The sequence below is a fragment of the Bufo gargarizans genome, chromosome 6 (genome assembly GCF_014858855.1).
Source record: "Bufo gargarizans isolate SCDJY-AF-19 chromosome 6, ASM1485885v1, whole genome shotgun sequence".
Lineage (NCBI taxonomy): Eukaryota > Metazoa > Chordata > Amphibia > Anura > Bufonidae > Bufo > Bufo gargarizans.
This window is the reverse complement of record NC_058085.1, coordinates 246,448,701-246,472,959: the sequence shown is the minus strand read 5'-3', so window position 1 is coordinate 246,472,959 and position 24,259 is coordinate 246,448,701. Positions and strand designations below refer to the sequence as shown.

The 24,259-nt window shown below is 44.5% G+C and overlaps 2 protein-coding genes across 2 annotated transcripts; both read right to left on the bottom strand.

The window, feature by feature from the left end:
• Positions 1-5,498: 5,498 nt before the first annotated feature.
• On the bottom strand, positions 5,499-12,753 carry LOC122942313 (zinc finger protein 569-like). Its single transcript, XM_044299858.1, has 5 exons — positions 12,554-12,753; positions 10,895-10,992; positions 10,150-10,320; positions 9,945-10,068; positions 5,499-8,138 (listed from the first exon to the last, which is right to left on the bottom strand). The coding sequence occupies exons 2-5, from the start codon at positions 10,973-10,975 to the stop codon at positions 6,070-6,072; spliced, it is 2,445 nt and encodes an 814-aa protein (XP_044155793.1). The 5' UTR covers positions 10,976-10,992; positions 12,554-12,753; the 3' UTR covers positions 5,499-6,069.
• A 5,463-nt stretch (positions 12,754-18,216) lies between these two features.
• Positions 18,217-21,521, bottom strand: LOC122941879. The gene is made up of 2 exons (XM_044299374.1): positions 20,625-21,521; positions 18,217-18,232 (listed from the first exon to the last, which is right to left on the bottom strand). Exon 1 carries the CDS (start codon positions 21,428-21,430, stop codon positions 20,663-20,665), a length of 768 nt encoding a protein of 255 aa, XP_044155309.1. The 5' UTR covers positions 21,431-21,521; the 3' UTR covers positions 18,217-18,232; positions 20,625-20,662.
• Between the last annotated feature and the right edge of the window lie 2,738 nt (positions 21,522-24,259).

Sequence of the window (24,259 nt, the reverse complement as noted above, 5' to 3'; positions counted from 1 at the left end):
GCCCCTCGTACACACGAAATTTGTAAGTGTACCCTGAGGTACTCTCACAAATTTTGTATAGCTTCACGCCATACCTCGCCCGCTTTGTGGGAATGTATTGGCGGAAACTGAGTCTCCCCTTGAACGCAACGAGAGACTCATCAACCGCGACCTCCCTTCCAGGTACGTAGGCCTGCTGAAATGTGGCCCCAAAGTGATCGATGACCGGCCGTATCTTATACAGCCGGTCATAGGCAGGATCACCTCGGGGTGGACATGCTGCATTATCGGAATAATGCAGACATTTCCGGATGGCCTCAAACCGGGGACGTGTCATGACCATACTGTACAGTGGGGTCTGGTATAGGACGTCCCCACTCCAGTATTGCCTGACACTGGGTTTTTGGACTAGACCCATATGCAGCACGAGGCCCCAAAATGTCCTCATTTCGGCTGCACTGACCGGCGTCCAGCCACCGGGTCTAGCCAAAAATGAGCCTGGGTTTTGAGCGACGAACTGTTGGGCGTACAGATTCGTCTGCTCCACCATCAAATTCACCAGTGGGTTACTGAAAAAAAAACTAAAAAAGTCTATTTCAGTAAACCCCACTGTGGGAATCTGGATTCCAGGATTGCCAGCGAAATCCGGAATCTCAGGCTCAAAGTCCACTGGGGGACACCAGCTAAGTTCATCGGCAGGGGGCTCCGGTGAACTTATTTGGTGGGCCGGGAAACCAGTACGAACCCCAGGGCGGCTCGTACTAGGGTGGGCCACAGGATCCCTAGCATGTGTGGCCCCTGGCTCCGCCTGGCGGCGTCTCCGCCGCCTTGGTGGCTCATCGTCATCCGATGATGATGAGGAGGATGCGGATGACAGAAGGAATGTGGGGTCATCCTCATCCTCACTGGGGCTCTCGGAGTCGGAGGCAATCTGGGCGTATGCCTCCTCGGCCGAGAACACCCGGCGGGCCATGGGTGTGTGTGCGTGTAGGTGTGCGTGTGTGGAAACCTTTATTATATGTGCGTGTGTGTGGGGGCAACGGGTGTTCGCGTACTAAAAAAAGGAAAATAAAGGGGCAAGTGTTAGGAAAAAAAAAAAAAAAAGTTCAAAGTTGCTGATCAGCGGTACAACGCTGATCAGCGGTGGGGCAGGCGATGCGCTAACAGTGGACGGACGCTAAAGTGCCGACCAGTCAGCGAACGCAGAAAAATAAAAAATAAGTGGTGGTAAGGGGGCTAGTGGTGAGGGGGGGGGGAGGCTGGGGGAGGGCTGGTGGGGGGATGGGTGGGGGGGTGGGGGGGGCTGGTGGTGGTGGGGGGCTGGTAGGGGGGGGGCAAGTGGCAGGGGGGGCTCTGGGGTCTGATAGATGGATCAAAAAAGTTTTGTGTAAAAGTTCTTTTTTTTTTTTTTTTTCCTAACTAACTTTTCCCTTCTTTCCCTTCCTAATGGTGCCTCTCCCTCACTGACCCTAACCTACCTGAGTGGCGATGGGTGCAGGAGGGTGATGGATGCCGATTAGGGGGACACAGGAGCTGGTGCTGGACGATGCTGCACGGTCAGAGTGCTGGACAGGAAGAGGAGGGGAGAGAGGAGCGCAGGAAGTTTGAATCTCGCGCCTCTCTCCCCTGCACCAATCAGCACCCTGGACAGCAGTGTTCAGCACCAGGGCCAGCACCGCCTCCTCAAATCCTCGGACTGCGATTGGTGGTGTAAAATTACGCCACCGATCGCAGTCTTTTTCCGGTTCATCGGGTCACAGCACACCCGAATGGACCGGAAACGCAGAAAACCGCAGGTCTGAATGGACCTGCGGTTTTCTGCGATCGTCTATACGGGGGGGTCAAATGACCCCCCCCTGCGTTGTTACGGGATGCCGGCTGAATGATTTCAGCCGGCATCCCGTTCCGATTAACCCCCGCGGCGCCGGAATCGCGAATTGAAGCCATGACGTACCGGTACGTCATGGGTCCTTAAGGATTCGGGAAACATGCCGTACCGATACGTCATGGGTCCCTAAGGGGTTAATGGGGCCAGACAGCTTTCACATAGCTTCCGGCGGATCGAGAGACCTGGCAGGCTGTTCCCTGCTGGGTCTCCCGAACGCTAGTGTGAAACTAGCCTTAGCTGTTTGCACCCAGGGAGCCTGTTGGTATTTTATGGTATCCGTGGTTCAGGCAGCATGAAGCTCCATATTAAGGCCTTGTTTAGAATTTGCAGTATGACATTTCTGAGGCTCTGCACATGTTCTGTGGTGAATGTTCCTCTCAGAAACACAACCACTACATACTTACGTGGTAACGTGGTCTCATTAATAAGGATAAAGGGCAACTTTTTTTGGTGCATCACCCATGACTGAACCAGGGGAGATCTACCTACCCTAGGACCAGAAACCTGCAATTATTTTGCTATACGATTCCTAAAGCTGTCATAAGCTGGGGAAAAAATGTAACTAGACATACCAATGTCGCGAATGAGAAATCTGGACTGCTACAGACTGGAACCGTATCATCTTTAGGAACGAATCGAGGTTCCGTTTGGGAACCGATGATGGTGGGACTCGAGTATGGAGGCCACGTGGTAAGTGCTTCAACCCTGCCTTTTCTGTGGAGCCCCAACTGCTGGTGTCATGGTCTGGGGAGCCATTCTATACGAAATTCGGTCACCTCAAGTGAACAGCTCAGAGACATGTGCAGAACATCTTACGGTACGGCCACATGTGTTGCCTGTCATGGATTTCAGCTGGCATTTTTCAGCAGGAAAATGTTCACCCACATAGTGCAAGGGTTTCCTAGGAATATCTCCGCCAGACTGCAACATTTCCTTGGCCTGCCCAGTCATCAGGTTTATTGCCAATCAAGCATCTATGGGACCAGCTGGGACACTAACTTCAGCAACCTACAAATATGCAGGATCTACAGGCCAAGCAATCACTTATATCATTACATTCACAAATATACATTTCATTCCATGCCAACAACGTCTTATTGGTATGTGTTTTTTTTTTTGTCATGAGTATAACCATCTAATTATTTCCAAATACATCATAGCATGGACCACCTCAAAAATCCAGACCTATGATCTACTGGTTCTGCCTCCAAGGGTCATGTATGCAGTATAGGAACTTTGCTGTAATGCTTTTTGCTATAACACGTTATTATATGGGATACTCAAATATACAGTAGCTCTTAGCTTTGTCCAGGTTTCTGCAGTTTGAGGAATGTCTATTGTCCTTTGTTCATTAATCTCATATCATCAATTTATCATTATCACTGATAAGTGTGCTAAAAAAAATCTGTGCTATGTAAAGATATGTATGTTTAATCCTGAATTCCAGGCTTCTCAAACATGGACGGGTACTTGTATTGATTGGCAGTGGTGGACACATCCTATTCATATATTTTTTTCTGCAGGCCCATAGGAAGGACTTGATGGATACATAGAACTCAGCACCGTCCTCCAATCACTCTATAGAATATATAACCCAGGCAGAGGTTGCAATAATGCCTGTATAAGCGTCATAGACGCCTGTTCAGGTCATTTTACTCCCTGGAAAAAGTCTAAGGCGTACCAATACGTCTTAGACTTTTCCCTGCCATTCATCAGTGCAGTGAGCGCTGTGAACGGCACGGGCAGCTTAGCGATGTGGCTGCTGCCTGAAACAACCAATGACAAAGCTCCTTACAGTAAGGAGCTTAGTGATTGGTCAGTTTGAGCGGGCTGCTGGAGCTTATGGCACACCGTTCTGTAGTAAGGAAGGAGGTTCACGCGATCGTCACTAGCGGGGTAAGTGGCCTTGCTGCAGCGCCTTGTTTTAACTTGTGCAGCCTCACATGCTGTATGAGCCTAATCCGGCTATGAACACATATGGATATGTGAGCTATAGCGGTGCTCGTCCACGGTGTGCGCCCTGTCAGGGACCAGCCCTGCTAGTAGTAACTGTTCAGTAACACCACATTTCGCACAGGTTACCCATAAGTGACGGTCGGCAGCATGGTGAGTGTTGTGTCACCGACGTTTCAGTTTCCCGCCCTTATCTGTAGTGTACAGCTCCTAATGTGCAGGCAGCGTGCGTCATGAGGACGGGAGTACAGTACAGCTGTTACCTATAGCAACCGGAGACAGCCTGTTCTGTAAGTAGAGGAAGTAGCCACAGTCTGTTCATAAGTCATAACCCCATCAGCCACATTACCCCCAGAACAGGACAAACCCTTTAAACCTCATAAAATCACTGTAACAGTGACCTCAGTGGTACCGACCCCCTCAGAGCAACAGTGACCTCAGTGGTACCGACCCCTCAGCGCAACAGTGACCTCATTGGTGCCGACCCCTCAGCACAACAGTGACCTAAGTGGTACCGACCCCCTCAGAGCAAGTGACCTCAGTGGCTACCAACCCCCTCAGCGCAACAGTGACCTCAGTGGTACCAACCCCTCAGCGCAACAGTGACCTCAGTGGTACCGACCCCCTCAGCGCAACAGTGACCTCAGTGGTACCGACCCCCTCAGCGCAACAGTGACCTCAGTGGTACCGACCCTCTCAGCGCAACAGTGACCTCAGTGGTACCGACCCCCTCAGCGCAACAGTGACCTCAGTGGCACCGACCCCCTCAGCGCAAACAGTGACCTCAGTGGCACCGACCCCCTCAGCGCAAACAGTGACCTCAGTGGCACCGACCCCCTCAGCGCAAACAGTGACCTCAGTGGCACCGACCCCCTCAGCGCAACAGTGACCTCAGTGGCACCGACCCCCTCAGCGCAACAGTGACCTCAGTGGTACCGACCCCTCAGCGCAACAGTGACCTCAGTGGTACCGACCCCTCAGCGCAACAGTGACCTCAGCTAAATTTAAAATTGTCTAACTTTCGTACTCCTCATCGGCTGAAAATAGTATTATAGGAGTATTTTTACTCTTCCAGAAAAAATGTAGAGCGACCTCTGAACCCAGGTATTCAATAATAAGACACCTCTTTAGAGTAAAAAATGTACTATTAGTCACCCGAAGTCAAGAAAGAAAATACATTCTTCGAGGACAGGTCATTCTCTCCAAGTTTACAGATCTTGACCTTACTACTTCTCTTTATTCTAGGAGGCCCCATGCAACTGATCATAGTAACTTACTGCAGTAAGTCTATCACAAATAAAGGCCAGTGTTTCTCAACTGTAGTGCTTAAATGCCCCAATAGGTCCTCTATTATAGGAGGTTTCCAGCACTAAAACACTTAAGGCCTATCCTTAAGATAGGCTATCAACATTTGGTTGTGAGCATCCCAACCCCAGGACTCCCAAGATCATCGTCTGGAGAGTCAAGGACCCTTCGATGGTTATTGAGGAACAGTTGCTTGTCCACATTTGCAGCTGTGCTTCGTTATGCAGCTTGGCCCCTTTGAAGTGAGCTGAGGAACACTTGGACAGACAGTATGGCTACCAATGCAGGAATTAATTTTAATTGACAGTTTTGGAGAAGGCATCAGAACATATAAAATGGAGTTGACTAGAAACCTCAGAGTAGGATGCAGCAATATATTTTATTGTTGTTTTTATTGTTAGGTTACAAAAAGTTTTAGTAGTAGATCTATTATTAATAAGGTGTCATCATGCTGTAGTTCCAGCCAATTCTGCATGAAGATGATACAGGGTCATTATGTTTATATACATTACCTGATAAAGAGGCAATCTCACAATACAATAGAAACTATTAATTGGGTTTCCTGCACTTGTTTGCATGTGATCATCACACAGAAGCAAAGCAAAAAACCCTTCTTGATTTGATTCCTTTTATGAAAGGTTTAGTCAAAAGTTCAAGTTTATTGTCCGCCTCTCTCATCAGTGCTACACAAAATACTACAGTCAGTGCTTTTCTATCACTATCTCTGCATTTATCCTAGTAACATCTGTAACTAAATAACATAGAATCCAAAGAAGAATTAGCAGTTTCTCTTCAATGGACTACTGAACCAAAGGGTGGCTCACATAATACCTAGTCTTGGTGAACATCCAAAAGAAAGATCATTTAGATTTTGTTCAGACATTTTTCTCTTCTAGATGTGCAACACGCCCAAGGAAAGTGAAGTGGTTTTATCAAAGCATTTATCACAAATTATTTTTTTGTATGTGGATTTTGTTATGTCTACTGAGGTGTGAAGAAAGTCTGAATCGCTTATTGCACAAAGAACACTCGTATGGTTTTTCTCCAGTGTGGATTCTCCGATGAGCTGCCCGTTTCGACTGACTTATGAAACATTTGCCACATTCAAGACAAGCAAATGGCTTCTCCCCTGTGTGACTTCGCTGGTGTATCACAAGGGAAGACTTGTGTCTTAGACATTTACCACATTCAGAACATATATACAGCTTGACCTCTTTATCCATTATCTGGTGAGTTCTCTTATGCGCGGCTAATGAGAACCTATCCATGAAACACATTCCACAAAAGGAACATATCTGTTCCTTTTCTTCTTTGTGGATCTTCTTGTGCTTAAGTAGTGTTGACTTTCCTGCAAAACATTTTCCACATTCAGAACACAGATAGGGTTTCTCCCCTGTGTGGGTCCTTAGATGTTCAGTCAGCGATGCTTTCATATTGAAACATTTATCACATTCGCTGCATTTATAAGGTCTCTCTCCTGTGTGGATTCTCCAGTGGGCAACAAGCTCAGCATTTGATGATAAGCCTTTTCCACATTCAGAACATTCAAATGGCTTCTCTCCCGTATGAGTCCTTAGATGCTTCACAAGTTGAGCATTGATGGCAAAACATCTCCCACATTCGGAACATTTGAATGGTTTCTCCCCTGTATGAGATCGTTGATGGATGACAAGTAGGGAATTGCTTGAAAAACACTTTCTGCATTCAGAGCACTCATGGGCTTTATCGATAATCTCATTTTTCTTGGTCTTGGAAGACTCTGGGAAATCAATAAGTTGGTTGCTACATGCAGAACTAACATAGCGTTCCCTTGAATGAATCATCTTGTGTTGAGAGAGTGAGGACTTGTAGGCGAAAAGTTTCCCACACTCCAAACACTCATAAGGTTTCTCTCCTGTGTGCGTCATCAGATGGACCAGAAGTGAAGACCTATCCATAAAATCAATTCCGCATTCTGAGCACGTAAAAGAGTTATTTTCTGAATGAATTCTTTGATGATTAAGTAACATAATCTTCTCTGAAAATTGTTTTCCACATTCAAAACAGCAATAGGCCTTCTCTCCAATGTGGGTTTTTTGGTGCCGGATTAACTTCCAATTCTCGAGGAATCTTTTATCACATTGTGAACATGCATATGGTTTCTCCCCTGTGTGAGACTTTATATGACGAACTAACTTCCCCTTCTCAAGGAATTGTTTGCCACATTCGGTGCACTGGTAGTGTCGCTCATTGAAGTAAATTTTCCCCTGATGAACCATGTTGCCCTTTTCAGCAAAGTTGTAGAAATGCTGTCTGGAGTGTGATCTCTGATGGATAATTAGCTGAGAACTGCTTAGAAAATACTTATCACATTCAGTACAGGCATACAGTGCCTCACTCGTGGAAGTTCTTTGATATTTAGGGAACTGGTTATAGCCATGATAGGCTAACTCGTCAAATGAGACTGATTCCATGCTTATATGAGTAGATAGATATTGTTCTGTTATGTCTGTGGGGATATATATGTCATTGTTGTCCTCTTCTTCTTCCCATGAGACCAGTTCCTCCTTAATATGACTAGATGGATACTGTATATCTTCTGTGGGTATGTAAATAGAATTTTCTTCATCCCATGATGATTCCTCCTTGATATGTATAGATGGGTAACTGGAGGTAAGAATATTGACATCTTCGAGGCTTCCCTCTTGACTTGAAATTGATTCCTCCATACTAGAAAGATGCTGTGTATGATGTTCTGAATCTATGAAACATAAGACGGGCTCTTTTTCAGTGACAGAAGATGGATATAGTTGTGTACGATCAATGGATATATACTTGGGGACATTATCGACATCGTGGAGAATGAGATCTTCATTATTCGATTGTATATTATCAGAATCAGAGGAAAGTTCTTCAGTTAATGTTATTTCAGTCATCTGATTTGGATTAAACGATCTGGGCTGCTTCTTTATAGACCCGGAAGAAGATATTGGGTCATGAAATCCTATTGGAGATGTTTTATTCTCAGAAACATCTAAAAGAAACAACAAATTTTATTTGTATTGTATACACTCCAATTATCATCTGACATTTTAATCAGACAGGTAGAAATATGGGATGCTAAACAATGTCCTGAAGAAGGTCTTGGTAGTCTTACTTTAAGATAACCATAACCCCTATGGATTTTAATGGAGAGGTACGTACGCATTTTTTTAGGCTACTTTCACACTTGCGGCAGGACGGATCCGGCAGGCTGGTCTCCCTGTCGGATCCGTCCTTCCGCTGTTTCGCCGCTCTGTCCCCATTGACTATAATGGGGACGGGGGCAGCGCTCCGGCGCAGTACGGCAGTGCACGACGAAAGGCCGCCGGACTAAAAGTCCTGCATATCCGACGGTCTCTGACCACGAACTGCCGTACTGCGCCGCCCCTGTCCCCATTATAGTCAAAGGGGACGGAGCAGCGGTCCGGCGATACGGCAAAACAGCGGAAGGACGCAAGTGTGAAAGTAGCCTTAATTGTCTAATGTTCATTTGGGAAACGCTACCTTTAAAGGGGTTGTCTAAGTGTTTAATACTGATGACCTATCCTCAGGATAGGACATCAGTACCTGATCGGTGGGAGTCTGACTCTTGGCACCCCCAGCGATCAGCTGTTTGAAGAGACCGCACTGCTTCCTCTTCATCGGTCACATGGCTTAGGCGCAGCTCAGTGTCATTCAAGTAAATAGCGCTGAGCTGAAACACCACGCACAACTGTTATCCAATGGATGCCGCCAGGTATTGGACCCCTCCCTATCAGATACTAATGGCCTACCCTTCGGAAGCCCCCCTACAATCTTTTCCATCAAATCTGTCCATACATCTTCAATAACTCTCGGCCTAAAATTATCCATCTCAAGCCCCCCCCATACACATACACACTTGGCTTGTGCTCGATTCGTTTTTTTGTTTTTACAGAGGGGGAGATGGGAGAAAGTTGCTGCTGGACTCTGAGGATGGCGTCTTATCCCAGGGAGGGAAAATAAGAATGGGCATTGAAATTCTACATGCCAATTCCTCTCTTCCCCGACATCTGCCAGGGAACAGTACAAAGCTCCTCATACACATTAGATTTTCAGCTGGTTGCACCAGTCCCACTTTTGGGTTCAGACAATAATATTCTAATGTGAATGGTGACCTTAAAGAGGACCTTTCACCAGTCCTGACATTACAATATAAGTACCTGGCACTGTGGGGCATTATTAGTAGATGTCATGCCTGTCATTTTGTTTTCAGATTGGCTGTGCTGTTGCCCCGCTGTGCCCCCCGTACTGATTTTGCACCCTGTTCGCTAATAGATAGCTTTTTTTCTCCCTTGCTGTGAGAGAGTTAGAAGCTGGTGTCTCCTCCTCCCTGTACCAATGCTATCGATTAGCATACAGGGTGCAAAATCAGAACTGGGGGGCACAGTGGGGCAACAGAGTAGCCGGCCTGAAAAAAAAAAAAGGCAGCCATGACATCTACTAATAATGCCCCACAGTGCCAGGTACTTATATTGTAATGTCAGGACTGGTGAAAGGTCCTCTTTAAGACCTCCTGCTCTTTTCTAAACACAGATCACTTTGTTCATTTACAGTCAGAATGGAATCCTTAGGGCTAGTGCACACGGCAGATTCTGCTGTGGACTACACAGCAGAAACCCTATGGTTTTTAGGTGACTGACCTGCTCATGGATTAGATCCATGGAACTTGTTTCCAGCTGCATCTGTGCACCATTATTCTTCTGGAGCCCCTGCTATAGTACCCAATATATCACATGTATAATGCAGCTTTCAAAGTCAAAGATTAACTTCCTCTTACTCAGTGAATTGAGGTTCTGGTGGTCCTTCATCGTGATGTCCTTGTACAGATCCTTGTGTCCTTCTAAATACTCCCACTCCTCCATGGAGAAATGGACAGTGACATCCTGACATCTTATGGGAACCTGACGAAATGATATAGTTATCATACACATCCCTCATCCTTTGTTACTACATAATGTCCCAGTATTCCCAGCAGCGCTCACCTCTCCTGTCAGCAGCTCCGTGATCTTGTTGGTCAGTTCTAGGAGCTTCTGCTCAGTGTTTCTCTTATGTGACGGTTGACATTTTTGGGTCTTGCTCCGTACTTTTGGCAGGCAGGGATATCTGACGGAGGTTACACACTCACCAGATGTCTTCTTCACTACAGTATAGTCCTACGTATGGAGAGACCCATATCACTACATACATTACAGACATAATGTGACAGGTGAAATTAAAGGGAACCTGTCATCACCTTTATGCTGCCCATACTAACAGCAGAATGAAGTAGAGACAGGTGAGGTGATTTCTGTCATTTATAAGTTAAAAGTAAGTGGTTGCCAAGAACCAACATCCCAATCATTGCAGACTGGGCCTGGAAAAGAGTCACGGGCCACCTGAGAAGAGTCCTGGTTATTCATGAAGTCCTGCTCTCCCTGCCCACCTGCTGATGACTGACCGGCGTCTACGTTTTCTCCCTTTCTCTCTAGGAGAGAACTGCCAATCATCAGCAGATGGACGAGGAGAGCAGGAGATCGTGACTAACCATGATTCTTCTCAGGTAGATGTGACTCTTCTCAAGGCCTGAGCTGCAGTGATTATGATGCTGGTCCTCAACAACCACTGACTTTTAGGTCATGAGTGACACACCGCTGACATCAGCATTTCTGTCACTATGTTATGCTGCCCTCAGTGAGGTCAGAATAAAGTTGATGACAGGTTCCCTTTAATATTCCCAGAATGCCTCACCTCTCCAGTCAACAAGCAGATCATCTCCAGGGTAAGGCGTAATATCTTGCTGGCCACCTCATCCTCATGTTCATCCATCATCTGCGGTTGGTCAAACTCTATAAGAAAATGCACCAGTTGTCAGAAGCTTCATGGCCCTCATACAATGTGTGTGCCCAGCTACCATATGATGATTATAATATTGGTATCTTCTTATATGGTAAAAAGGCATGTGGACCTTCTCAGGCACTAGGACCTAGAAGTGACCACTACCTCGGCCTCCCGTGCCAATTATTAGAAACTTTTTTTATTTATTTTTATTGAATTGAATATAATAAAACCAAACAACATTCTCTACTATCCCCTGCCTTCAGTGGACTGGCCATGTGACGACTACATCTCCCAGCATGCCTCGCTCTGGATCATTCAATAGGGGTTCGAAAATGTAATCATCTACCGATGAGATATGGAAGAGTCAATGTGATTTTATGGAAGGGCTCTGACAACCTCACCGATAGTAGGGATGTGGATGTGATGGCCGGACATAGCGCTTTCACACATCAGTGACTGATCAGCGACTTCTATCAGTGATTGTGATCCAAAACCAGAAGTGAAGCCTCCACAGAGATAAGGTATAAGGGAAGGATCTGCTCCTGTTCACACGACCGTATCCGTTTTGTGGTCTGCAAATCGTAGATGCGGCCCGTGTGCATCCTTCTGTAAAAATGCCTACTCTAGTCTGCAAAACGGACCGGAAAAAGCCATGTTCTGTAATTTCCAACATGACCGCACACGGATGACATCCATGTGCTATCCGCATTTTTTGTGGCCCCATAGAAATCAATGGGTCCATGTGCGATTTGCAAAAAATTATGCGGACCCAAAATGCAGTGGTGGGGATGCAGCCTTATCCACATGCGTGTGCTATCCGTGTTCTCCACTGAATTCAGTATATGTATTCAGACATCAGGATTTTTTTTCCCCCCATCAACCGTCGTCCGTAGGACAAGGTCAGTGTCATGCACTACTTTTTTGCAGACAGAACGTGCCCTATTCAATGAGCCAGTTAAAACTATGGCTACAATACGTGTGTGGTCCGTGTGGAGAGAAAAATCAAAACATTTTTACAAAAACAAAAAAAAAAAGGGTCATCCTCGGTGAAAAAACATGAACTTGGACCTCTGCAGATAGAAAACTCGGACGCTAAGCAGTCCTGACTTTTGCATCCTTAATATGAACCTGGACACGTGAATAAATTAACACACCCCAAACGCGCACAGTAGTCTCTGGTGGCTACCTGTACAATCTAGTAAGGTGGTACAGGTGACCCTTAGCATCCCTAGACCCCCAGCAGACTACGAAACCGGATTGTAAACCCTTTTACTGTCAAGATGTCCAGGTCTGGTCACAGAATACAGGTCAGTCACTGCGGACCCTCTGCGGCCCCCCTGCCAGCATACTATAGACAGAACACTACAGGCTACCATAAACAGCAGCTTCGTTGGACCGCGCCATTTCTCCCTGGAGCGATGCAGCCTTAGGCGGTCCCCCTGAAGATGACCTCTCTGTGCTGTGATACCCCCACCTCTGATTCATTATCTTGTGGATATAACTGTCCAGCTTCTTTCCTCTGTTCATCAATGTAATAAATATGTGCCCCCTCCCCTTACAGTCTCTTACCTGGTGTCCTGATAAGTAAGGGACCTCCACCACAACAATAAATGATCCCCTCAAACTGGAAGCATACAGCAGGAAGCACAGGGGATTCTGGGAGGCATCCTATGAGCCACAAGAAAATGGCCACCACTCCTCCAGCATCATGGCCTCACAGACAATACAGAGGTGGGAATGGATGAGGCCAGGTCACGTGACCGGGTCACTGGGTTTGGAGCGCCGCTTTGTTCCCTTCATGTGTCAGTAGAGCGCATATTGTGCTCGTAGCCTGCAGGCAGCAGAGCTGTGTGTGTAGAGGCACCAACCGGCTGTGCTCGCAGGCAAAGCTCTCTGTGTACTTGGTGAACCGCGCAGCTTGTACTTGTGCCATGCGCGGTGTAGCAGAGCTGTCTGTGTAGAGGCACCAACCGGCTGTGCGCGCAGGCAAAGCTCTCTGTGTACTTGGTGAACCGCGCACAGCTGCCCCTGTACTTGTACCATGCGCGGTGTAGCAGAGCTGTGTTTGTTGCTTTCTGCACACAGGAGTGCAGTATGTAGGCCAACAGAGATGGGATTGTACTTGCGGCTTGTGTGGATTTTGTGCGCAGCAGAGCTGTTGTAGTGCTTGTTGCACGTAGAAGAGGTCAGACTTGTGCAATGAGTCTGTGTGGGGGCATGTAGCGGAGCTGTCTTTGTACAAGTATATTGCAGTATGTATAGGTCGGGATGGATTTGTGCTTCTTACACGTAGTGTGTATGCCTACTTGTGCATGTAGCAGAGCTGTGTCTGTTTGCAGAATGTGTATGTCTGTCGGTTCATGTAGCAGAGCTGTGTGTGTCTGTTTGCAGGGTGTTTTTGTCTAGTGTTTGTGCCTCAAGTGACCACCAGGGTTAGGGGGGATTATACATGCAACTGAGTCAAAAAAAATCATAAAAGGGGGAGATTTAGCAATTGGTTGCTATAGGCAACTAAGCCAGTTTTCCTTTACACCAGTTTTGATAAATCTCCCCCAAAGTGTATTTGGGATTTGTCAGATCTCCTACACTTTGCTGGTACCGGATCACTCTCGTTTTTTCACGTGAATGTAATGTGCAGCGTGTGCAGGTACCCAGAGGGCTCGTTCAGATGACCAGCAGATACCAGCCCATGTGCGTTCCACAATTTGCAGACCATACATGGCCGGCACTATGATAGAAAATGGCTATGCTTGTCTGTAACGCGGACAAGAATAGGACAAGGTGAAATCAGAAAGCGGTATCTGTGGATAACTACAGCTGGGTAATGGATTCAAGGTGCTCTTGGTTTATGTGACCCACCCAGTCACAGAAAGAAGTTACAAAATACAAAGGATAAACCAGGCACTCAAATATGGAGTGAATTGATCAATATTATTTATTCCCACAATAGTAAAATACAATAAAATCACTTCAATACACTAATCAAGTAGCAGCACTAGTGGGCATATATTCTAAAATCACAAATGCGGCTTAAAATACTGTAGTCATTATTCCAGTCTAGGAAAAACAAAGCAACATAGTTGCTCAATTAGGTGGGACGCCACCGTTGTGCACAATTGCACTTTGTTATTACCGACTCAAGACTGAGGAGTGCCCATGAGACTTTGTTACAAAGTACGGAATTGCGTTTTTTCCTAGACTGGAATAATGACTACAGTATTTTAAGCCGCATTTGTGATTTTAGAATATATGCCCACTAGTGCTGCTACTTGATTAGTGTATTGAAGTGATTTTACAGTGATTTTAGAATATATACCTATTATTGCTGCTATTTGTTTAGTGTATTGAAGTGATTTTATTGTATTTTATAGGTATATTTTATTTTACTATTGTGGGAATAAATAATATTGATCAATTCACTCCATATTTGAGTGCCTGGTTTATCCTTTGTATTTTGTAAGAATAGGACAAGCTCTATCTTTTTTGTGGGGCCGCGGAATGAAACAATGGAGTGTTTCATACAGCAGAGACCTGCGGCTAATTACCGTGACTGGCAATAATGCTGATCGCGGTAATTAAATGCTTTAGATGCCGTGATCAAGTGAGATCACAGCACCTAAATGCACAAAACCTCGAAGCTCGCGCTTCCATGCTTCCTACCTATGCACTGTGTGTCCAATCCGGGCATAGGTAGTTTAGCTGAATACTGTAAGCCTTAGGGAGCATTCACACGACCGTATAAATGGATCTGCATCCGTTCCGCAAATTTGCAGAACGGGTGCGGACCCATTCATTTCAATAGGGCCGCAAAAGATGCGGACAGCACACCGTGTGCTGTCTGCATCCGTTGTTCCGTTCCGTGTCCCCACAAAAAAGATGGAGCATGTCCTATTCTTGTCCGCAGTTGCCGACAAGAATAGGCATTCTCCAATATAGCGCCGGCCAGGTGTGATCCGCAAAATGCTGAACACACACGGCCGGTCCCCGTGTTTTGTGGACCGCAAAACACTTACGGTCGTGTGAATGCTCCCTTAAGGAGTAGGCTAACAGTATTAAAACTGCAATTCTTATTTTGGCCACCAGATGGCAGGCCAGGATAAGAAGTGAGCAAAATAAGCTAATAATAAATTCCTGATAAACCAAAATTATTATTTTTTTAATAAGCTCATATATGAGGCACATAATGATCACAATTTAAAAAAAAAATTAAAAAAATATATAAGTTTAAATCACCCCCCTTTCTGTATAATAATAGAAAATTAAATATATAGATTGTAGATTCACACTGAAGGCATCAAAACTATGATTTAACACATGTGGAATTATATACATAACAAAAAAGTGTGAAACAACTGAAAATATGTCATATTCTAAGGTTCTTCAAAGTAGCCACCTTTTGCTTTGATTACGGCTTTGCACACTCTTGGCATTCTCTTGATGAGCTTCAAGAGGTAGTCACCTGAAATGGTTTTCACTTCACAGGTGTGCCCTGTCAGGTTTTAATAAGTAGGATTTCTTGCCTTATAAATGGGGTTGGGACCATTAGTTGCGTTGTGGAGAAGTCAGGTGGATACACAGCTGATAGTCCTACTGAATAGACTGTTAGAATTTATATTATGTTAAGAAAGAAGCAGCTAAGTAAAGAAAAACGAGTGGCAATCATTACTTTAAGAAATGAAGGTCAGTCAGTCCGAAAAATTGGGAAAACTTTGAAAGTTTCCTCAAGTGCAGTCACAAAAACCATCAAGCACTACAAAGAAACTGGCTCACATGCGGACCGCCCCAGGAAAGGAAGACCAAGAGTCACCTCTGCTGCGGAGGATAAGTTCATCCGAGTCACCAGCCTTAGAAATCGCAGGTTAACAGCAGCTCAGATTAGAGACCAGGTCAATGCCACACAGAGTTCTAGCAGCAGACACATCTCTAGAACAACTGTTAAGAGGAGACTGTGTGAATCAGGCCTTCATGGTAGAATATCTGCTAGGAAACCACTGCTAAGGACAGGCAACAAGCAGAAGAGACTTGTTTGGGCTAAAGAACACAAGGAATGGACATTAGACCAGTGGAAATCTGTGCTTTGGTCTGATGAGTCCAAATTTGAGATCTTTGGTTCCAACCACCGTGTCTTTGTGCGACGCAGAAAAGGTGAACGGATGGACTCTACATGCCTGGTTCCCACCGTGAAGCATGGAGGAGGAGGTGTGATGGTGTGGGGGTGCTTTGCTGGTGACACTGTTGGGGATTTATTCAAAATTGAAGGCATACTGAACCAGCATGGCTACCACAGCATCTTGCAGCGGCATGCTATTCCATCCGGTTTGCGTTTAGTTGGACCATCATTTATTTTTCAACAGGACAATGACCCCAAACACACCTCCAGGCTGTGTAAGGGCTATTTGACCATGAAGGAGAGTGATGGGGTGCTGCGCCAGATGACCTGGCCTCCACAGTCACCGGACCTGAACCCAATAGAGATGGTTTGGGGTGAGCTGGACCGCAGAGTGAAGGCAAAAGGGCCAACAAGTGCTAAGCATCTCTGGGAACTCCTTCAAGACTGTTGGAAGACTATTTCAGGTGACTACCTCTTGAAGCTCATCAAGAGAATGCCAAGAGTGTGCAAAGCAGTAATCAAAGCAAAAGGTGGACTACTTTGAAGAACCTAGAATTTGACATATTTTCAGTTGTTTCACACTTTTTTGTTATGTATATAATTCCACATGTGTTAATTCATAGTTTTGATGCCTTCAGTGTGAATCTACAATTTTCATAGTCATGAAAATAAAGAAAACTCTTTGAATGAGAAGGTGTGTCCAAACTTTTGGCCTGTAGTGTATGTGTGTGTGTGTGTGTATGTATGTGTGTGTGTGTGTGTGTGTGTATATATATATGTATATATAGCAAAAAGATGAGGCAGCACTCCGACATAAGGTGAAAGCAAACGTGGATCCTTTATTCCCCTCTGCAACGTTTCAACCGCTCATTGCGGTCTTTATCAAGCATGTTATACAAGTGTCATACAGGGGTATATATACCCAAAGTGCATTGTGGTAATACAAGTGGAAATTATTCAATTATGTGAATATAAACATAGAGAAACAGCTCAATAAAACAAAAAATTATCACAGGGATGAAGCCAGCATCCCAGTGATATCATACAATTTGTACATATAGTGAAAAATATTAGTATACATGATCATATTGATGCCATAGCATAAGTACTCTTAAATAACACTCATTGTATAAGTGGTACACCACATGTGTAATCGTGTCGATAATAATCATGATTTAAAAACATTCAGCAAACTCACACAACGGTAGATGACCACCGGCGCCAAAATCCGCGTCCTCATTAACCAACAGCGCATGTCCGGTCACCTAGCAACGCCCCCCAAACAGAACAAGACAAGCGGCGTCACTCCAGTCACGGGACAGATCACATGCTCACGGGACAGATCACATGCTCGACCACATGACTATCGCAACACACAGATGCCACGTCAGAGGGCAGCGTCAGACTACGTCACCGAGGAGGGGCAGCACCGAAAGTCAAGGTGAAAACGACGTCAGCTAGCTGGCGCCGTTGTCACGGTGACCATCCGCACAAGCCCGCCCAGAAGACGCGTCAAAGCCAGGGAAGGAAATGCGCCACTGGAAAACACAGAGAGTAGGTGAAAACAAAGGGCACAATCCAATTAAATAATCCGATTAAATAATCAGCAAAACAGAGATATATCTATATATAACTGTCCACATCGGAGATGTGTAGACTATATTATATTATACTAGATTGCTGTGATGGCTAATCAAAATAAGAGTGAACGTGGTACAGTGTATAACGGCACCATATAAGATCAATTTAAGATCGGTGCCATACAGCTCAATATACTAGAAGAAGGGAGAAAAAGAAGGGAGGAGCCAACGGTTAACTCATTTCCATGATAATAACCAAAAGCTCATAGCGGGTAAGAGGTCAAGGACATATCAGTGCCCCGTACCCCAATACCCAATTACACCCCATAATCTCCAAAGGATAAACAAGGAGAAGACCACCACTACATGTATAGAGCCATCAACAGACAACTAATATAGTAATTATAGATATTTATTTTCATATATATCTCAGTTATGTAGTATCCAGTTATTGTGCCCCATGGATCCCCCCAATCATGAGATGACATAAACGGAGAACCGCAGGATTCCTGGACCGCAGTACATCAAAACCGCTGCCAAAGCATTGATAGAAGTAATCTAAAAGAAAGAAACAAAGAACGGTTTAAACAACTGTAAAACCAAAAATCGTAACAAATAGTGAGATAGATGACACTTATACGTCTCACACCTACACAGGCACAATGGGAAAGGAAAAAGGCAGAGTCGATCGGCGAGCAACACATTATATCACACTCCACTTAAAGTCAACATTAAGACCATTGGGTCTAAGAGAGTCGAGGCAATGGATCCATCTAAGCTCCCTCTGTTTGAGGGCCCTAATCCTATCACCTCCCCTCCTAGACTGAGTAATCTGATCCAGAATCATAAATTTAAGATCCTTCTCTTTATGATTAGCTTCAACGAAATGTTTAGGGACTGGCAGATCTTTTCTCTTGCGTCTAATTGAGAAACGATGATTGTTGAGACGTGTCTTCATGTCACATGTGGTCTCCCCAACATATAGGAGACCACATGGACAGGAGAGCACATACACGACAAACGAACTGTCACATGTCAGATAATGACCAATGGTATAGGGGACACCTGTCTGAGGATGGATAAACTTGTCACCCTTGGTCATGTAGGAACAATTTACACAACTAAGACAGGGATAACTACCTTTTTTACGTGATCTGATGTATGTTTGTGTCAAACCTTTACTGGGAATATCAGCCCTGACCAGTTTATCACGAAAACTGGTAGGGCGTTTATATGAAAAAAGTGGGGGTACAGTGAATGCAGTGATGTTCGGGAGATTGCTCTTGAGGATGGACCAATGTTTGCGGACAATTTTAGCAATACATCCACTCTGCTCAGAATAAGTGGATATAAATGGAATTCTCTCCACTTTATTTTGTTTCACCAATGGTGATTGATGTATACTTTTAACCTTATTTAGATGTTTATCAATGACCTGGGAAGGATAACCACGTGCCCTGAACTTCTGTGTCATTTGTGCATATCGAACAGGTAATTTATCAGTATCCTGCACCACCCTCTTAACCCTAAGAAGTTGACTGTACGGCAATGAGTTGATGGTCGACCTAGGATGACAACTGCTATAGTGCAATAATGTATTGCAATCTGTAGGCTTAGTATAGATATCGGTCAATAATTTATCTCCAACTACCGAAACAGTGGTGTCAAGAAATTGTACTTGAGTCTCAGAATAGACCAGGGTAAATTGAATGTCAGGATCCAATCCATTCAAGAAATCATGAAATGACTCCAGTGAAACTGGGTCACCATGCCAAATGAGGAAGACATCGTCTATGTATCGCCACCACCCCAGTACCTTACTGAAGTGGTGGGACACATAGACAAGGTCCTCCTCAAGGGCCGCCATGAAGACATTGGCGTAAGTGGGCGCCACGTTAGACCCCATAGCGGTCCCTCTCAATTGCAGATAGAAACTATCCAGGAACAAAAAATAATTGTTCTTTAAAACCAGATCCAACAACTGGACAATGAAGACCTGACAATCACAAGAGTAGTTACCTCCAGATAGTTGTCTCTGGACAGCAGATAAACCTCTTGCATGATCGATGGAGGTATATAAACTGGTGACGTCAAAAGACGCCACCAGACATCCATCAGGTAATTTGATATTGGAGATCTTGTCAAGGAAATCCCCAGTGTCCCTGATGTAGGATCTGGCACCGACTGCAAAGTGGCGAAGCAAACGATCTAAAAAAATAGAGATGTTAGAAAAAATGGATCCGGTTCCAGCAACAATGGGCCGGCCAGGTGGATCTAGCATAGATTTGTGTATCTTAGGTAACACATATATGACGGGTGTCCGTGGCTGTGGTATGATCAAAAAAGAATAAAGCTCATTGTCAATGATGCCCTGACACAATGCTGCATCAAGGACCCCCTTGATACAACGGGCAATATCAAATCTCGGATCACCCGTCAGGACCCTGTACACATTACCATCATTCAATTGTCTCCTAATCTCCTGTATATACTTAGGGGTGTCCATAACAACAACCGCACCCCCCTTGTCAGCAGGTTTGATCGTGAGGCTGTTGTTATGGCATAGTCCCTCAAGTACAGCAATCTCAGAGGTGGTCATGTTAGGATGCCTCAATGGCATATCAGAAACCTCTTTGTGTAGGGCGGCTATATCAACAGCAATAGCCTTTTTGAAGGTGTCAAGTACCGGTAAATTACTGGATGGTGAAAAATCACTTTTGGTATAAAGACCTACTGCCCCCAGTTTCAACTCAGAGTGTGTCAAACGATCCGTGGATTGGTCAGACGGAGGACGATCAGCAAACCATAATTTCAATTCAATATTCCTATACAGGCGCTGCAGATCGACCTCCAACTGAAACCAATCCACTTTGGTGGAGGGACAGAAGGACAAACCTTTAGAAAGAACTTTGGTCTGTACATCAGATAAACATACTGAAGAGATATTTACCACAGTTAACACATAATCAGATGCACTAGTCGTAGGACTTAATTCGCTTTCATGCGCCGAGCCATGGGTTTCACCAGTTTGGGCGATTTTTGATTTCCGCCATCGATGATGCCTGGTGCCACCCCGTCTGGTTCTTTTGACGGCAAAGGGCCCATCTCTAAAAAAGGCTGAGTGGATGAAGGATCATAAGAGGATGTTGCCCCGGAATGTCCAGGTGGTTGTGATTTCCGATTGAAAGGACGATATGCAGACATTTGTTTCTTAGGCCCATCACTCTGCCATGTATAGACTTTCCCCTTTATATAGTCATCCGCATCACGCTGCCACTTTTTTCTTTTAGTAGATTCTTGTTCTTTAATGAATTTAGCTAGATGTTCCATACAACTGTCGTCATAGGTTTTCCAATCCTCAGGTCCCATCATGGTTTTAAGAGCTGACATAGTTTCAGATTGTCGTGTCTTGCTTACCGACAGTTCCTGCTGTAAGTATTCAAGATTGAGCAAAATTATATCGAAGGCATATTTATTAGATATCTGGATAAATTTTTGAGCAAAGGCTGATTCCGCCGGAAATAAATTGGGTTTGAGTTGCGAGCGGATCCCTCTAGGGATTCTATGCTCTTTGAAATATTGTCCCAGAGTCATTAGGTGCAGATCAGTTGAGGCAATTTTCTTGGCATCAGCCTCATAGCATTTTTTCAGATCAATCAGGGTCGGAGTGGATAAAAATAACGGCTCACTTACCAGACCCTGCAAGATCCTTTCCTCATCGTCTCTAGTGTAAGTGAAGACATCAGGGGGATCCATGAAGATGATAATGAAGCGTTTAAGAATTGGTGCAAGCTGGAGAGAGTCCAAGTAATACAAATAACAAAAAAGGAGAACCAGCAGCACAAGACAAAAATTGTGGCAGGTGCAATATCCTCAAAGCCGCAGGCTCAAACGGCTATACGTAAATCTAGATAGCAAAAAGATGAGGCAGCACTCCGACATAAGGTGAAAGCAAACGTGGATCCTTTATTCCCCTCTGCAACGTTTCAACCGCTCATTGCGGTCTTTATCAAGCATGTTATACAAGTGTCATACAGGGGTATATATACCCAAAGTGCATTGTGGTAATACAAGTGGAAATTATTCAATTATGTGAATATAAACATAGAGAAACAGCTCAATAAAACAAAAAATTATCACAGGGGAGACCACATGTGACATGAAGACACGTCTCAACAATCATCGTTTCTCAATTAGACGCAAGAGAAAAGATCTGCCAGTCCCTAAACATTTCGTTGAAGCTAATCATAAAGAGAAGGATCTTAAATTTATGATTCTGGATCAGATTACTCAGTCTAGGAGGGGAGGTGATAGGATTAGGGCCCTCAAACAGAGGGAGCTTAGATGGATCCATCGCCTCGACTCTCTTAGACCCAATGGTCTTAATGTTGACTTTAAGTGGAGTGTGATATAATGTGTTGCTCGCCGATCGACTCTGCCTTTTTCCTTTCCCATTGTGCCTGTGTAGGTGTGAGACGTATAAGTGTCATCTATCTCACTATTTGTTACGATTTTTGGTTTTACAGTTGTTTAAACCGTTCTTTGTTTCTTTCTTTTAGATTACTTCTATCAATGCTTTGGCAGCGGTTTTGATGTACTGCGGTCCAGGAATCCTGCGGTTCTCCGTTTATGTCATCTCATGATTGGGGGGATCCATGGGGCACAATAACTGGATACTACATAACTGAGATATATATGAAAATAAATATCTATAATTACTATATTAGTTGTCTGTTGATGGCTCTATACATGTAGTGGTGGTCTTCTCCTTGTTTATCCTTTGGAGATTATGGGGTGTAATTGGGTATTGGGGTACGGGGCACTGATATGTCCTTGACCTCTTACCCGCTATGAGCTTTTGGTTATTATCATGGAAATGAGTTAACCGTTGGCTCCTCCCTTCTTTTTCTCCCTTCTTCTAGTATATTGAGCTGTATGGCACCGATCTTAAATTGATCTTATATGGTGCCGTTATACACTGTACCACGTTCACTCTTATTTTGATTAGCCATCACAGCAATCTAGTATAATATAATATAGTCTACACATCTCCGATGTGGACAGTTATATATAGATATACAGACGTGGACAAAATTGTTGGTACCCTTTGGTCAATGAAAGAAAAAGTCACAATGGTCACAGAAATAACTTTAATCTGACAAAAGTAATAATAAATTAAAATTCTATAAATGTTAACCAATGAAAGTCAGACATTGTTTTTCAACCATGCTTCAACAGAATTATGTAAAAAAATAAACTCATGAAACAGGCATGGACAAAAATGATGGTACCCCTAGAAAACACAGAACATAATGTGACCAAAGGGACATGTTAATTCAAGGTGTGTCCACTAATTAGCATCACAGGTGTCTACAACCTTGTAATCAGCCATTGGGCCTATATATATGGCTCCAGGTAATCACTGTGTTGTTTGGTGATATGGTGTGTACCACACTCGACATGGACCAGAGGAAGCAAAGGAAAGAGCTGTCTCAAGAGATCAGAAAGAAAATTATAGACAAGCATGTTAAAGGTAAAGGCTATAAGACCATCTCCAAGCAACTAGATGTTCCTGTGAGTACAGTTGCACATATTATTCATAAGTTTAAGATCCATGGGACTGTAGCCAACCTCCCTGGACGTGGCCGCAGGAGGAAAATTGATGACAAATCTAAGAGACGGATAATCCGAATGGTAACAAAAGAGCCTAGAAAGACTTCTAAAGAGATTCAAGGTGAACTTCATGCTCAAGGAACATCAGTGTCAGATCGCACCATCCGTCGTTGTTTGAGCCAAAGTGGACTACATGGGAGACGACCAAGGAGGACACCATTGTTGAAAACGAATCATAAAAAAGCAAGACTGGAATATGCCAAACTACATGTTGACAAGCCACAAAGCTTCTGGGAGAATGTCCTGTGGACAGATGAGACAAAAATCGAAGTTTTTGCCAAGGCACATCAGCTGTATGTTCACAGACGAAAAAATGAAGCATATCAAGAAAAGAACACTGTCCCTACTGTGAAACATGGAGGAGGCTCTGTTATGTTCTGGGGCTGCTTTGCTGCGTCTGGCACAGGGTGTCTTGAATCTGTGCAGGGTACAATGAAATCTCAAGACTATCAAGGAATTCTAGAGAGAAATGTACTAGCCAGTGTCAGAAAGCTTGGTCTCAGTCGCAGGTCATGGGTCTTGCAACAGGACAATGACCCAAAACACACTGCTAAAAACACCCAAGAATGGCTAAGAGGAAAAAATTGGACTATTCTAAAGTGGCCTTCTATGAGCCCTGACCTCAATCCTATTGAGCATCTTTGGAAGGAGCTGAAACATGCAGTCTGGAAAAGGCACCCTTCAAACCGGACACAACTGGAGCAGTTTGCTCATGAGGAGTGGGCCAAAATACCTGCTGAGAGGTGCAGATGTCTCATTGACAGTTACAGGAAGCGTTTGATTGCAGTGATTGCCTCAAAAGGTTGCGCAACAAAATATTAAGTTAGGGGTACCATCATTTTTGTCCATGCCTGTTTCATGAGTTTATTTTTTTACATAATTCTGTTGAAGCATGGTTGAAAAACAATGTCT

Coding starts and splice junctions, on each gene's coding strand:
- LOC122941879 (XM_044299374.1), bottom strand. CDS start 21,430: ATGGATCCCCCTGATGTCTTCACTTACACTAGAGACGATGAGGAAAGG.
- LOC122942313 (XM_044299858.1), bottom strand. CDS start 10,975: ATGATGGATGAACATGAGGATGAGGTGGCCAGCAAGATATTACGCCTT. Junction 10,321..10,894: donor TCTGCTTGTTGACTGGAGAG/GTGAGGCATTCT, acceptor CTCCATACGTAG/GACTATACTGTAGTGAAGAA. Junction 10,069..10,149: donor CGGAGCTGCTGACAGGAGAG/GTGAGCGCTGCT, acceptor TCATTTCGTCAG/GTTCCCATAAGATGTCAGGA.